General features: G+C 34.2%; 1 protein-coding gene across 1 annotated transcript; it reads left to right on the forward strand.

Moving 5' to 3' along the window:
* Positions 1-11,329: 11,329 nt before the first annotated feature.
* Positions 11,330-12,620, forward strand: LOC145127872 (receptor-interacting protein). Its single transcript, XM_079062991.1, has 2 exons — positions 11,330-11,686; positions 12,357-12,620. The coding sequence occupies exons 1-2, from the start codon at positions 11,429-11,431 to the stop codon at positions 12,519-12,521; spliced, it is 423 nt and encodes a 140-aa protein (XP_078919117.1). The 5' UTR covers positions 11,330-11,428; the 3' UTR covers positions 12,522-12,620.
* Positions 12,621-14,306: the final 1,686 nt, after the last annotated feature.

The raw sequence follows: 14,306 nt of genomic DNA on the forward strand, positions 1-14,306 counted from the left end.
TCTATTAAGATGAAACATATATATTCGAGTAAAATATTCATCAATAATATAATTATCATTTTCTAATTATATTAGTTACATATCCGACGACGAAACCTAGTCAAACAAAAAATATAGGATTTTGCAAACTAAGAACATGCATTTTCAACTATTTGTAACAAATAAATTCTTTTTTCTCTCCAAATAAACAACCATAAATATTTTCTTAAAATCTAAAAAAAGTAGAACTAAAAATATGTAAATATAATATGAAACTAAGAAAATCACCCAAATACTTTATAGGATTTCAAAACTTTTCTATCATATCCACCTTTAGTTCTTTCAGACATATTTCATCATTCAAACTTTTTATTTCAATGTGAGTAACCAAACATGAATTAATCTTTTTATATAGGAAAAATATTTAAATTAATCATGTAATTAATTAGCATAAGTTGAAAATGTGGAAGTTTCAAATGAATATGGTTCAATATAGATGATTTATCTTGAACCATATTGATTTAGATGACCTTCTTTATAAGAGATATATAAATATATATAGATATTTCATTGTATTGAAAAGTCATTTTAGTTTTAGCAATTTCTCCGTTTTTAGACTTTGAAATCCTAAAATCATTTTATTTCTAGCAATTTTCCATATATTTATGCAATCGCGTCTAAAAAACAACTTACACGACAATAAATTAACAACACAATTGAATAGCTTTTGGATGAGTTTTGTTAATTGCAGATTGTCAAAGTCGTCAAAAGACATACTCTCTTGAACCACGAACTTTTCCATTCTTTCCCAAACCAAACTTGCATCATAATGTCATAAAATAACATCATTTGCCATTGTTGCTTGATAATGCCCCAAACCAAATTTAACCGCTTTGCAATACAAATTTGAATGATTTTCAAAATTGCATTTACGTCTTCCTTATAAAAATACCATTTTTTTGCATAGCGCTTTGTTTGGATTGCTCAACATCACACATAAATCATAATTGTCTCAAGTCAACAAATTCTTTTTTTATCGGTTTAATCGAAACAATCATAATATTAGTTTACATCATACTTGCAATTATATTTTAGTTAACATCTTATTCTCATGAAATACCGCTCATTATAGCCCGTTGATTTCATTTAAGACGCAAAAAATAGTTCTTTTGATTTGATTTCTTCAACTATTGATAAGAACTAAGAAGTCAAGTTTCATTTCAAATAATTAATTATTTTGACCGACTGTTTGTACATAGATTTTTTTAGAACGACAGTGTGATAGAACCCATGACCTCCTTGTTAGTAACTTTTTGTTAGACACCTTGTTAGCCAAGTGGGCTAGCCCCAACTTATAGAAAAGTAGTAGGAACTAAAATGAACAATGCAATAGCAATAAATGCAAAAATATTTAATTTCATAATCTTAATCTCATCGTTTTTTTATTTCACAATAACTCACGATTTAATCCCATGGAGATGATATATCTTTCACATGTTAATTCAATGAATTCATTACTTATCGACCATCTTGAATCAGATCAATATCATGAATAACAATATTTGAGCTATTAAATTAATTCGTCGTCGAGAATTAAATAGTATAACATACGAAGATCTTTTATATATATATCGAGTCAAAGATTGGATTCCCGGACCAATCAAAAATTCCTTTATTTATCCTTATTTTCTTTCAATAACCTACCTTAGGTCTTCCGTATAGAACCATCAAATAAAGTATCCTCGTCTGTTTCCATTAACTACAAAACGCCCACAAAAAATACAAGCAAAGTGGAAAAGGAGAGGAATTAGGTTGTAAATTTGAATGATCCAATTTTCTTTGGAAGACAAGGAAGTATGAAAAACAGGAGTCGCATGAACATCACTATTTTAGATTAGGGTTTGTTCTTTCTTTAACAAAATCCTAAAAAAGAGGAGAAGCCCCTTTGGAATTAAATTATGATTTATGTCCCTTCTTTCGTTTCATATAAAATGGAGATGTGAATTGATGTACTTATTGGATCCGTCAGGACTGACGGGGCTCGAACCCACGACGTCTGCTTTGACACGTCGGTGTTCTTACATATTGAACTATAATCCCAGGAAAATAAGAAGATATCTAACATAAAGTTTGGATTCTTTTTTATTCTCTTATCAGGTATTTCTTAAGAACAAGAGGGTTCTACCAAAAAAAACATATGGTTTATGGTTTGGTAGATTTTAGACGTTTTCTTATTCGAAAACAAACAACATTTTTGTAATTATTCATTTTTTTCTAACAGTTTACTAATTTTTTTTATAGGGTTAATCTCAAAATAGACCTTATATTTTGTGTTTTTTCTGGATTAAACCTCAAATTTACTTTTTGCATAAAAAAATACATTTTATTTTTTTATTTTTTCTGAAAAAACCCTCAACTTTGTATTTTTTTCCAAAAAAAACCCTCAAACTTCTAAATACTTGTAACACCCATAAAATCAAGCCAATTTAAAACTTTTTCAAACATCCAAAAGCCATTAATTATTACAAAATGTTTTCAAAATAGTTTAATATCAGAGTATCCCAGAAACCATAAGTCCAAAACACGAAGACGTGTACGGTCACGCCTTCGCCTTGCCGAGACATCTGAAGCACCTGAAACAATAAATTGAAACCGTAAGCATAAAGCTTAGTGAGTTCCCCGAAAATACCCATACACACAATAATACACATATAATCACAACAGCATACTGTGGGTCCAATCAACCATCGGGTTGGAATACCCCAGGAGCTCAACCATCGGGTTGGAATGCCAACATACTATGGGTCCAATCATCCATCGGGATGGAATACCCCATGCATGTTGACTGATGCACGAAGCAACCCAGTCTCACCGTATACAATGACAAATATGTCGGCTCCAATCAACCATCGGGTTGGAATACCCTAGGCCCAATCAACCTCCGGATCCAGTCATCCCTCCGGATGGAATACCCTAGGTTGGAATGCATATATATATATATATATATATAACGGGTCCAGTCATCCTCGGGATGGAATACCCTCGGCCCACAACCATCTGGTTGGAATGCCCAGGTCTATTGGCTCTCGCACAAAGCAGATAAGCCTCAACCACTAATCAAACATGTGCACATATATCAGATAATCACATAACAGTCTATAGACAGACAACCGATCTAACAGATCATAACAGCATAATAACATCCTATCTACCAGGATACTGATCTAACAGATCATAATAGCATACTCAAATATCAGAACACAGATCTAATAGATCACTATAGCATAACAACATACTGAATATCATCAATCCAAGGAAGGCATAACTGTATATACCCAGAGGTGAGATAGTCACTCGGACAGGTGATCCTACTCTAAAACCACAACCAAACAAGGAACAGGTAAGAGAGCTTAGATCAAGAGTCCTCAGTCTATCCTACATGACTATATACACTCCCTAGGGCATCCCACTAGTAGCATATAATCAATACTAGTGGGCTGACATTGGTGCCTTTGACCCACGGTATAGTGAGGCGAAACTCACCTGGCACTGTTGAAGTCCCGCAGATGAAACTCCAGCTGCTGGTTGACAGATTCCCAAACTGCCAACATCAAACAATACCCAATTAATAAGTGGGTTCTAAGCCCAAGGTCCAACTCACACTCTAAAGGCCCAATAGTCAACCAATGGACTAAAGCCCAACATATGGAAAATTGGGCCCAGACCTCTACATGGTCTTTCCTTAAGGCTCATCCAATTATTCTAGTCCAAACTCTTGGTATTCCCATGGCCCAATATCACATAATCATAAAGGCCCAATTATGGCCCATCTATGGCCTAATTTTCCAAATTGGGCCCAAGACTCTCACATGGGCCTTATCCTAATACCCATTTAATTTTTTAGTCAATTTACTTATTCTTGGAAAACCCATTAATAGTCCAATCACCAAAGCCCAATAGAAAGGCCCAACTCAAGGCCCAAGTGAAATTAGGGTTTCAACATGAAATGACGATTAGGGTTAAGTGTTTATTACTTAACCCATTAAGGACTTAATCCATTAAGTCCAATATTGCCTTAGGTTAATTTGCCAATAATTATTAATTAATATTTTAAGGACAAAATTGCAAAAATGGTCCCTGTGGTATGCAATTTTTTGGGGTTTTAGTCCAAACCACGATTTTTTTTGGATTCGTGGTCCCTTTGAGCTAGTTTCGTTGCGTTTTTGGTCCCTCTGAATAGTGAAATGACTATAATACCCTTGGGTTATTTATTTTTCATTTTTCTTTCATTTCTTTTTAAATCTAATACTAATATATTTATTTTAATAATTAATAAATTAAGAAGGAGCCCACCTTCATCTCTCTCTCTCTCTCAAGAAAAAAAAACCCACCTCCAATCCTTGTTCTTCTTCTCCAACTCACAGTGTTTCCATCTTTTATCTATGGCTGGTAAAAAAAGAATCAAGAACAGATGAAGGTGTGGTTCACAAAGAGGACGATGAACAGTGGAACTCCCATCTTCTTCTTCTGATGAATCAGATAACGGTAAGGAAAGGATCTGACTCGATTTGCAAAATGAAATTAGGGGTGGAGGCGTGGATCTATGAGGGAGTCAGTTAGAGTTTTTTTTAATGGGGATTGAATCATGCTTCTCCTGCTTCTTGCTTTCTTCCAAACCCTGCATAAGCAAAAGTTTTATCAAATGCAATAAATCAGAGGAGTAGATTTATGGTTGATTAAGGTTTAATGGAAATCAGAATCACGATCATCATTTCGAAATATTGAGGCTTCACTTATAAAGTTGGAATCATAATCTCAATTGCCATCATCTTCTTCCTCTGATGATTCAGGTAGCAGCTAAGGGGATTTTGCTTTATTTTTCAAAGATTATCTATGGCAGATTTTTTAGCAACTGAAATTATTAATGGTGTCTTCATCAACACCATCCCAATCATTATGAATAACCACCACCAGCCCATCATTTCTATGTTGCTTCCCTCTAGAAATTTGTTACAAATTACAAACTCGGATTTGAGTGATAGTGTAGTTGTAGATAAGCTTACCTGAAGAACTCAAGGGTCTTCATGAAAAATAGTCGAGTAGTTGTAGATTGTTTAAATATCAAAAAGTTGTAGCAGCAACAATGAACTTCAAGCCCGATTTGTTCCTTCCACTATTTCCATCATGTTTATTTCACCTTTTTATATTTATATGAATTTATATTCTGGTTAATGATGATCTGGTTAAATTTTCATAGAATATTATTTGTAAAAGAGGAAACAGTCAAGTGTATAGAGGTTTTCTCGTGTGTGTGTGTGTGAGCGGTTGTCGCCAGTGGTGGCGGAGGCTGAGATGAATTCCGGTGTTAATGGAGATGTGGGTTTTCTTGAAGAAGAAGAAGACCAGGTGTGTGTGTGAGAGAGAGAGGGCCCTTTCATTTTTTAATTGTTAAAATGAATAAATAATTATTAAAACTTTAAAAAAATGAATTTAGAAATAGAAAATAAATACCCAAGGGTATTAAAGTCATTTCAGTTTATCAAGGGACCAAATCTGCGATGAAACTAGCGCAAAAGGACCATGAAGCCAAAAAAGTCGGGGTTTGGATTAAAACCCCAAAAAAATGCATACCACAGGGACCATTTTTCCAATTTTGTCTATTTTAAGTTTAATAAATAATTCTCGTGCGGTCTCGATAAATCCCAAAATTAGGGTTTCAAGGCATTAGGGTTTTCCAAACCCTAATTAGGGTTTCCAACCCAATACTAGCCCATTAAACAAATGGTTGGGATTTTAGGTCAATTTGGGCTTCATTGATCCCAATAGGATTACATTGGGCCCACTAGGGTTTCATTGGGCCCATTAGGGTTTCATTGGGCCCATTTTGTCCAAGTATCCCCAAATGAATCAAACACAACAAGCACACCGCCACCCAACACGGCGGCTGGTGGTGGCAGGAGGCGGCAGCCACCACCTCACGGTGGTGGTTATGAGTTTCCTTTTATTATTCTTATACCGATTACAATACAATTTACAATAATATACAAATAACACACACACACACATACCCACCTCGGGGCGGCAATCGGCTGTACACGGTGGCAGCCACCACCCTACGGTGGTGGCGGTGGGGTTTTTCTTCGGATCTCCGGCCAAGGGACACTCCGGCAGCCTTATACCATCACATGACACGAGCACAAACACCACAACACGCACACACATCCTTTTTTGCTCGGAAAATAAACCCAACACCCACCTGTGGTGGGTGGCGATGGGAGCAGCACAAGAAAACGGGCAGCAACAGTGGCCATTGGCGGCAACAACTTCATCATCTACGGCAGCCACCATGGCCGGCAACCATGGTGGTTTTTATCGGGTCTTTTTCTGTCCAAACGAACACCTACACCCGTATCCCTTCTAACCACAGTGAGTTCTTAACGGAAGAAGCATCCAATCCCAGCCATCCCTGTGGTGGCGTGAGGCAGTCGAATGGAGAAGAGAGAAGATAAGAAGAAGACACGGAGGAAGGAAAATGCAACAATAGTAGCGGTATCAGCCTTCAGGCCCGTCGTTGGAGTCACAAGGAGTCACCAGTGGTTAGTTAGGGACCTCAACACTGGTGGTGGCGGCACCGGAGATCGTAGAAACGGAGGTGGCATCATCAACTCAATGAAACAGACGTATGGCGGCAGTGGCAGCGACAAGGCTCGACCCAGCACCTTCGATCGGTCCTTCCTGATACAACAACGGTCTTGGTGGTTTCTCCCGGCGACACCCGACGTCCGACCAACTACAGATGGCGGCGGCTGGAGAAGGAGGATGGAGAGGGTGGCGGCTGACATTAGATTTAGGGTTAGGGTTGCAAGGTTACAGGGGATAACACGGTTATATACTCGGGTCTCCACTTATTCCCATAATAACATAAATAGTCCCTCCTTCCCCCATTTCTTTCAAAATAAATCCTTAATTTACCATTTAAACCTCTCCTTCTAAAAATCCTTACAAATAAAGTCTTGAAATTACCAATCGCCCCCCCCCCCCCCTTAAGCCTTCAAATCCTTTCAATTTAAGTCCATTAATTACCAAACACCCCCTGACTTCTAAAATCCTTTGCAAAATAAATCTTGAAGTTACACTTTAACCCCCAAAACTCTAAATCGTGACATTTGGCTCCCCGAAACCAACACCCCGCTAATCATTATTTAATTTTGGCTATAAAATAGTAGTAAAATTATATTTCGGGGTTCGGGATTAATTATTTACTTATTCTATTTTAAACGGGATGTTACAATATTTCCAAATAAACCCTTAACTTTTTTAATTTTTCTCGAAAAACCCTCACATTTTATAATTTTTTTTGAAAAAAATGACTAAAATAGTCAGATCGGGAAAAATAAAAAAATACAAAGTCTTTTTCAGACAAAAAAAAATTAAGGTTTAATAAAAAAAACACAAAATATAAGTATTTTTTTTTTGAAATTAACCCTTTTTTATATATAACTTTTTCTTCGAACGACATGTATATGTAGTGTTTTAAAAAACCGGTTTGAATCGGCTGGTCGAACCAGGAACCTGGGAAGGGAATGGTTTAACAATCACCGATTTTATACTTATTTCTGGACCAGATTTAAACCGGCCGGTTTTAGAAAAACTCGGTTGAACCAGTGAAATAAACCGGTTGAACCGGTTCAACTGAATAAAAAACAAATGAAAAAGAACCATTTTGCATAATAATTTTTGTTGGTCTATTTTTATATCTATTTAGATATCTCTAAATAAAAACATATGGTATATTATGAAGTTTTTGATGCGTTTGTATTCATCTAAAACTACATTTTGTTTTGGTATTATACTTTTTTTTGACGTATTGGATTGATGTAAAACTTTTGGTTATATGTTATTTTAATCTATTTGGATTAATCTACAACTTATTATTATGTTTATTTTAATGTTTGAACTTTTAGACGTTAAGTTCGTGATTTATGTATGTATGTATGTTTAGGAAAATAAGAAAAAAAAATGAAACTTATAGAAATCGGTTGACCCGTCAATCCAACCGGTTGAACCGAAAATCGACCACCATATCGGTTCAACTAAAAAACCGGTTTTTAAAACATTGAGTATTGTGTATATGTATATAATTTAACTTGTTAAAAACAATCCTTATGTAAATGGTTTATGAGTTTGTCATTTTGCCGAAGATAAAAAAAACTTCGAAGATACACTGAAACAGGATTGGGTGTTTGTCATTATCTTACACGCCATTCGCTGAAACTGACAGGTGGCTGTTTGAGCTCCCAGAATGGAACCCACCCCCGGTTTTCTTTGCCCTCTCTGCCGGTAACCTTTTCTCGCAGCCGGTGGTTTTCCTCCAAACCTTCGTCTTCAGTCCACAGTTTCCATTTCTAGAACACGGTGACCATTTATTTACATCCACAACCCTTAAAATCCAAGTTGATACTAAAAACCTCCTATATCATTATAAATGATGAACATGTATGAATTACTAAAACAACAAAAGGAGAATTACCCTTTTTTTCAATGTTTTTATCAAAAAGAAAAATCATATGTAAACTTTTTATAATCATATATCATTGTATCTTTAGTAACCTACAAGATAGCAATAACATCTAATTGTTAGCGTAACATTTATTTTAGAGATATTTGCTTGTAATCAATCATTTTATTATCAGGATATTAGCTGTATTCATATTATCTAAATTAAGATGATATTCATAAAATGACAGCTATTATATCCACTAACATGATATCATCATTTTAAGTTAAAACCTATGTTGCTGACCACATCGCTTTATGATAAATCTTTCACCTAGACAATTATCCATCGACGTCACTTCTATCTAGAGGTGTCATAAAAAACCAAAACCGAATAACCAAACCGAACCAAATGATGTTTGGTTTATTTGGTTCGGGTTATTTGGTTTTCGATTAATTTGGTTTGGTTAACCGAATAAGGATATCTTATTCAGTTTGGCTTTTGGTTAAATTTTCATTGTTTTGGTTAAACCGAAAAACCGAATAATATATATATATATATATATATATATATATATATATATATAAATTTATTGATTAGTTACTAAGGTTTCCATGACTTTTTTAGTTATTAACCATTATAAAGTTATAGTTGTTCTATATTTTGTATTAAAAAGCAAAAACAAATTAACCAAATAATCTTTAGTCGTACAATTAAAATTATATTGACCTATTTCGAAAACTTGAATATAATATTTTATATATTAATGTAGTTTCTTTGTTTGGTAATATTTTGGTAAGTCCTTTTTTCTTGAAGTTTAATATTTATTTTTACGTGCTGAATTTTATTCGGTTTAACTGTTAAACCGAACCGAATAAACCATAACCGAAAAAACCATATCCGATTAAACCGAACCTTATTTGGTTTGGTTATGGTTAGATTTAAAATGTAAAAAAACCGATAAAACCGAACCGTTTTAACCGAAAACCGGAAAACCAAACCGAATAACACCCCTACTTCTATCCCACCCTTCTTTAAGAAAATTGATACCCTCTTCGGTCTCTTAGATTGCTCTCTTACATTGCCGGTCACGAACACCAACGTTTATCTCTATTTTTTTTAAACGACAAATGTAATCTAATACTCCTGAATTACACCAAAATACCACATATGTCCCTAATGAGACTTGAACCCTCAACCTCAAAGAAAGAGTGCAAGACCTGATACCGTTGGGTGGAAGTCATCAAATTTTTTTTGTTTCTTTTGCTATATTCTTTTCTTGTTTTCTATTTCTCCTCAACAACACTTCCTTATGGTCCCTCCGACAACCCCTCTTTTTTATTTTCTCGTTGCAATCACAATTGCTCCTCCTCCTCTCCAAAAATACAACTACGCTTATCGATTACAACTACAAGCTCAAGAGTTTCAAGACCACCAAAACTGTCAAGATTTAGTTTCTACTCTTCAAAATCAATAAATTACTTTTTGAAGCTTTCTGCATCAGTTTGAGTGTCAGTGTTTGTCCTCCTCTCGCTCAAACTGCGGGAGGCCGATAGTGTAACATTTTAAAGATATTACATTATAATTAATCCCTTGATTATTGGGTCATTAGCTATAATCAATCCCATGATTATCAACAAACTATTTAAGCTATGGTCATATTAATAAACTGGCAAGCGATTATATTCAATAACACTAACAATATGAAATTTGATTATAACTTTTAATTTTAAAGTGATTAGCGAACTAAGGTTAATAGTGTTACAGTTAACTCGAAGCAATTAAAATCACATAAACAACTACTATTCATCAACATTTACCCTATAACAAGTTCAAGGAGCCGCATGCACAACATAGAAACTTATAGGCTAGAAGTGCAAATCGATAAAAGTACATGTAGCCAGAGAGAAAATTGATTAAAAAAAGGCCTTAACCACTCTGCCATATATAACACCTCCAGTACATCTTGGTCATCTCTTTAGTTTTCTTAAGCCGGTAAGAAACACACTCGAGGTGCATTACGGTGTTGGTGAAGGCAAGGCCAGCTGAGGATGAAGCAGAAAGATCAAATTTCTACAAAGTGTGAGAGTGTCATAATCAAGAACTTAAGGGACTTAGCTGCAATTAACAAAAAGCAAGCAGCAATGGTGTTTTCTGATCATGGGTTTGATTCCACTACTGGTCTGAAGAAGTTGGACGACAAGTCGAATCAAACTGAAGAGTCTCTTCGTACTGTCATGTATTTGAGCTGTTGGGGACTTAACTGAAGCACCTCAACCATGAAGATTTTGAGAAGGGGGCAAAATGGTATTTTTACCAACCTGGTATGATCAAGATTGAGAGATAGATCTAGAGCCAAAATGATGTTCTTGTAAATAGGGTATCATCGAGATCGTGAGGGTGGTCAAATGGTTTTCCTCCAAATGGGTATCATTTATCATCAAGGGGTAAAATATATTTTTTAATCCGATGGGGTTAATTGGTATATTCTTTTAGAAGAAGTAGATCAATCAATGGTTCAATTGTCATGAAAATAGAGCGGTGATGTATTGTGTATATAGTCCATATGATTATACAAAGTTCCAGTATGACTTATAATTAACTTATATTTTTGCATTAATAGTTCTTAATCAAGTACTTAATTCAACAAAAATATACAAGTGTGAGTTGAGTATTTACGAAATATATGAGTTTTAACATTAAAGTACTTAATGTGATGGACGTTTTCTTCTAACAATATTATATTAAATATTTTAAATAAAGCAATTTTAGAGAAAACCTATAATTATTTGGAAAAAGAGGGCGTATGTAGGGTTATCCACATCCATATCTCAATATGCACCACATACACAAAATCAAATAATTGAAAAAGAAAACTTTCTGGCATTACAACCGGTTTGGTTGTGTCATCTTCCTCGTCTTTTGAAGGGTGTTTTTGGAACAAAAACCACCATGAATGCCCTCAAACTTAGTGAAACTATATGTTTTCATTCATCTTTATTCTCTCGTGACTTGACAAATACTTATATCAAGAATCTAAATGCTAGTATTAAACCTCGTAAAAGAACAAGATTGGCATTGAGAGCTAGTGTTGATGAACAAGAAGAGAAAAAGAGTTCAGAGAAACGAAGCTTTCTAACCCTAGAAGAAGCTGGTCTTGTTGAAATGTCGGGTTTAAGCAGTCATGAAGGATTTTTATGTCGATTGACGGTATGTTAATGTTTTAATCAAACTGTAATTTATTTGTTTTTATTGAACTTTTGGTATATAAAGTGTCTTATAAAACTAATAACAAGTGACCATGATCAAGAAAATTTTATATTTTCTTTTATAAACGACACAGTTAATTTATTTGGCCAATTATATAAAAATCACTATATTGTAGTCTGCAGACATATTTTTCGAGTTAACCATTTTTTTTAAAAAATTTTCTTACAAAATCAAACAACTTTAATACCTTTTTTAGTCTATTAATTTTAATCTTCTACACCCGGTACAATTGGTTTTTCTTTGATAAGAAGGCCCGAAAAGATGTCAAACATAAGGTGGTTAATCAAGAAAATGCCCAAAATATATCTCTAAGTATAATCATATTTATGTAATTTGTTCTGACTTGTATATGGAATGAAATCTATGTTTTTCGAGGGTGGTTAATCCAGAAAATGCCCTATATATGTAACGAACCATTAATCTATAGACGAATGTATCTTGTTGAGGTTATTAGTTAAACGAGCATTATATTATAGAGGTTATTTAAAAAAGTTGATAATTGTTTATTAGTTTCGAGTTTTTATCAATAATCAAGCATATTACAAAATAATGAAAATTCTGTACTTTACGACGATTGACAAGTTTTTTGTGATGGTTTTATGTTATACAGATATCTTCGCTAAATCTTTTGAGGGTGATAGGAGAGCAAGAAGGGTGTAGTATTGAGGAATTGAACGCAGGGAAAGTGTGTGATTGGTTTCTGAAAGACAAACTCAAAAGAGAGCAGAATTTGGATGCTGTTCTTGAGTGGGATGAATCTAATTTCCAACTATAAAAGACCTGTTGACCCTAAATTTCCACACATATACTCTATGTTACAACTACCAATTGGATGGTAGTTTTGTCAATTGGGAAATTATTGTCGATTGGTTTATTCAAAGGTTCAAAGATGCTCCTAAAAACACATATAAAAAACATTCATTATAAGAAATATTATCATAATTAAATATGAAATGCATTAATTATGAGAAATATTTTTTTATAATTAATGCACTTCACATTCTCCAATGCAAAATATTCCATATAATTAATGCATTCCATATTTAATTATAATAATATTTCTTATAAATAATGTTTTTATATATGTCTGTAGGCCAAATATTAAAAAAACTCTTTATTCAAATGGTTGAAATTTAACAAAAATTAGTTGAGTTGTACCCTAAGTTACAACTTATAACCCGATCGAGGGTCTATTTGTCATTTTCATAGATCATTGTCCGTTTGGATATCAAATCTTCAGAACTTGTTTATGCATTTAGGCCGCACGATGTAGTGGACGGTTCCATATGGAACCGTATTTAGGAACACCACATTCTGCGTGCGGTTTAACCTGCAATTTGCAAGTATGCGAGTTTTCTTTCCCATTCTTCCTTCCTCGCCTGATTCTTCTGTTGTAAAATGTTTAGTTTTTTTCTTTTTTTATTCCTTTATATATATATATATATATATATATATATATATATATATATATAATTTTTTTAACTTTACCATTCTATAGATACCAAACACATCCAACATATTTTTCACATTAATTTCTATATTTTCTCTCAAAAATTCATTCAACCACAAAGTCGTCATCCTCATCTCGGTCGTCGGATTAGATGGAACAAGAAGAAACGACATTTTTTCGGTTCCGTCATGGCAAATCAGTTGTGTATTTCCAAAACTGACAAGCTCAAAGTTCGCGTTTTCGAACAAGAAGACCTCCATTAAACAGAAATCGTTAAGTCGAGTACAATCGTCTTATAGAAAACTATTTTGTAGATGACGTCGTGTACATTTCGACGACAATTTCGGATGATGAAAAAGTTATTTTTACGTATTGATGGCGACTTAGAGGGTCAATTTCTATATTTTCAATTGAAGTGGGATGCGATTAGAAAATATTTTTCTCCAATTCAAAAATGCATTGGTGAAATTCGTCAGTTAGCATACAACATGTGAACAGATAAATGGGATGAGTATTTAAAGATGTTTGAGTGTACCACACGAGAAAGTGTGTACAAGTTCGCGAAAGCTATACTTTGGTTTACCACGAACTATATTTGTGCAAACCAACAATCAATGATGTCCACCGATCATAGAGATTTGACGATTATACTAGAAGAAATGGTGTCACACAATGTTTGGATATGTCATGCATTCTTTGGTCTAGCTAGTGCAAACAACGACATCAATCTTCTTGACTAATCTTCGGTATTCAACGACATTTATCTTGGAAAGTCGCACGATGTACCGTTTCAAGAAAAAGAGGTAGCATTTAAGCGTGGCTATCTTACTAATGGGATATATCCTACCTTATCTATTTTTTGAAATCGTTCACATGTTAAAACGACGAAAAAAGAATAAAGTTTAAGCAGTCACAAGAATCAGCTAAAGGACATGAAACAAACATTTTGTGTACTTTAGAGGCGTTCACAAGTATTGCAAGTCGAGGCACGATCATATGAAGTCAAAAGGTTGCAACACATTGTGTACGTGTACATCATATTAAATAATATGATTCTAGAAGATAAAAGAAAACCGATATTCCGCTAAGACGAAAACGAAGTTTTACCAA

The sequence above is a fragment of the Lactuca virosa genome, chromosome 7 (genome assembly GCF_052849685.1).
Source record: "Lactuca virosa cultivar CGN04683 chromosome 7, Lactuca_virosa_CGN04683_v6, whole genome shotgun sequence".
Classification (NCBI taxonomy): Eukaryota; Viridiplantae; Streptophyta; class Magnoliopsida; order Asterales; family Asteraceae; genus Lactuca; species Lactuca virosa.

Coding starts and splice junctions, on each gene's coding strand:
- LOC145127872 (XM_079062991.1), top strand. CDS start 11,429: ATGAATGCCCTCAAACTTAGTGAAACTATATGTTTTCATTCATCTTTA. Junction 11,687..12,356: donor GATTTTTATGTCGATTGACG/GTATGTTAATGT, acceptor TATGTTATACAG/ATATCTTCGCTAAATCTTTT.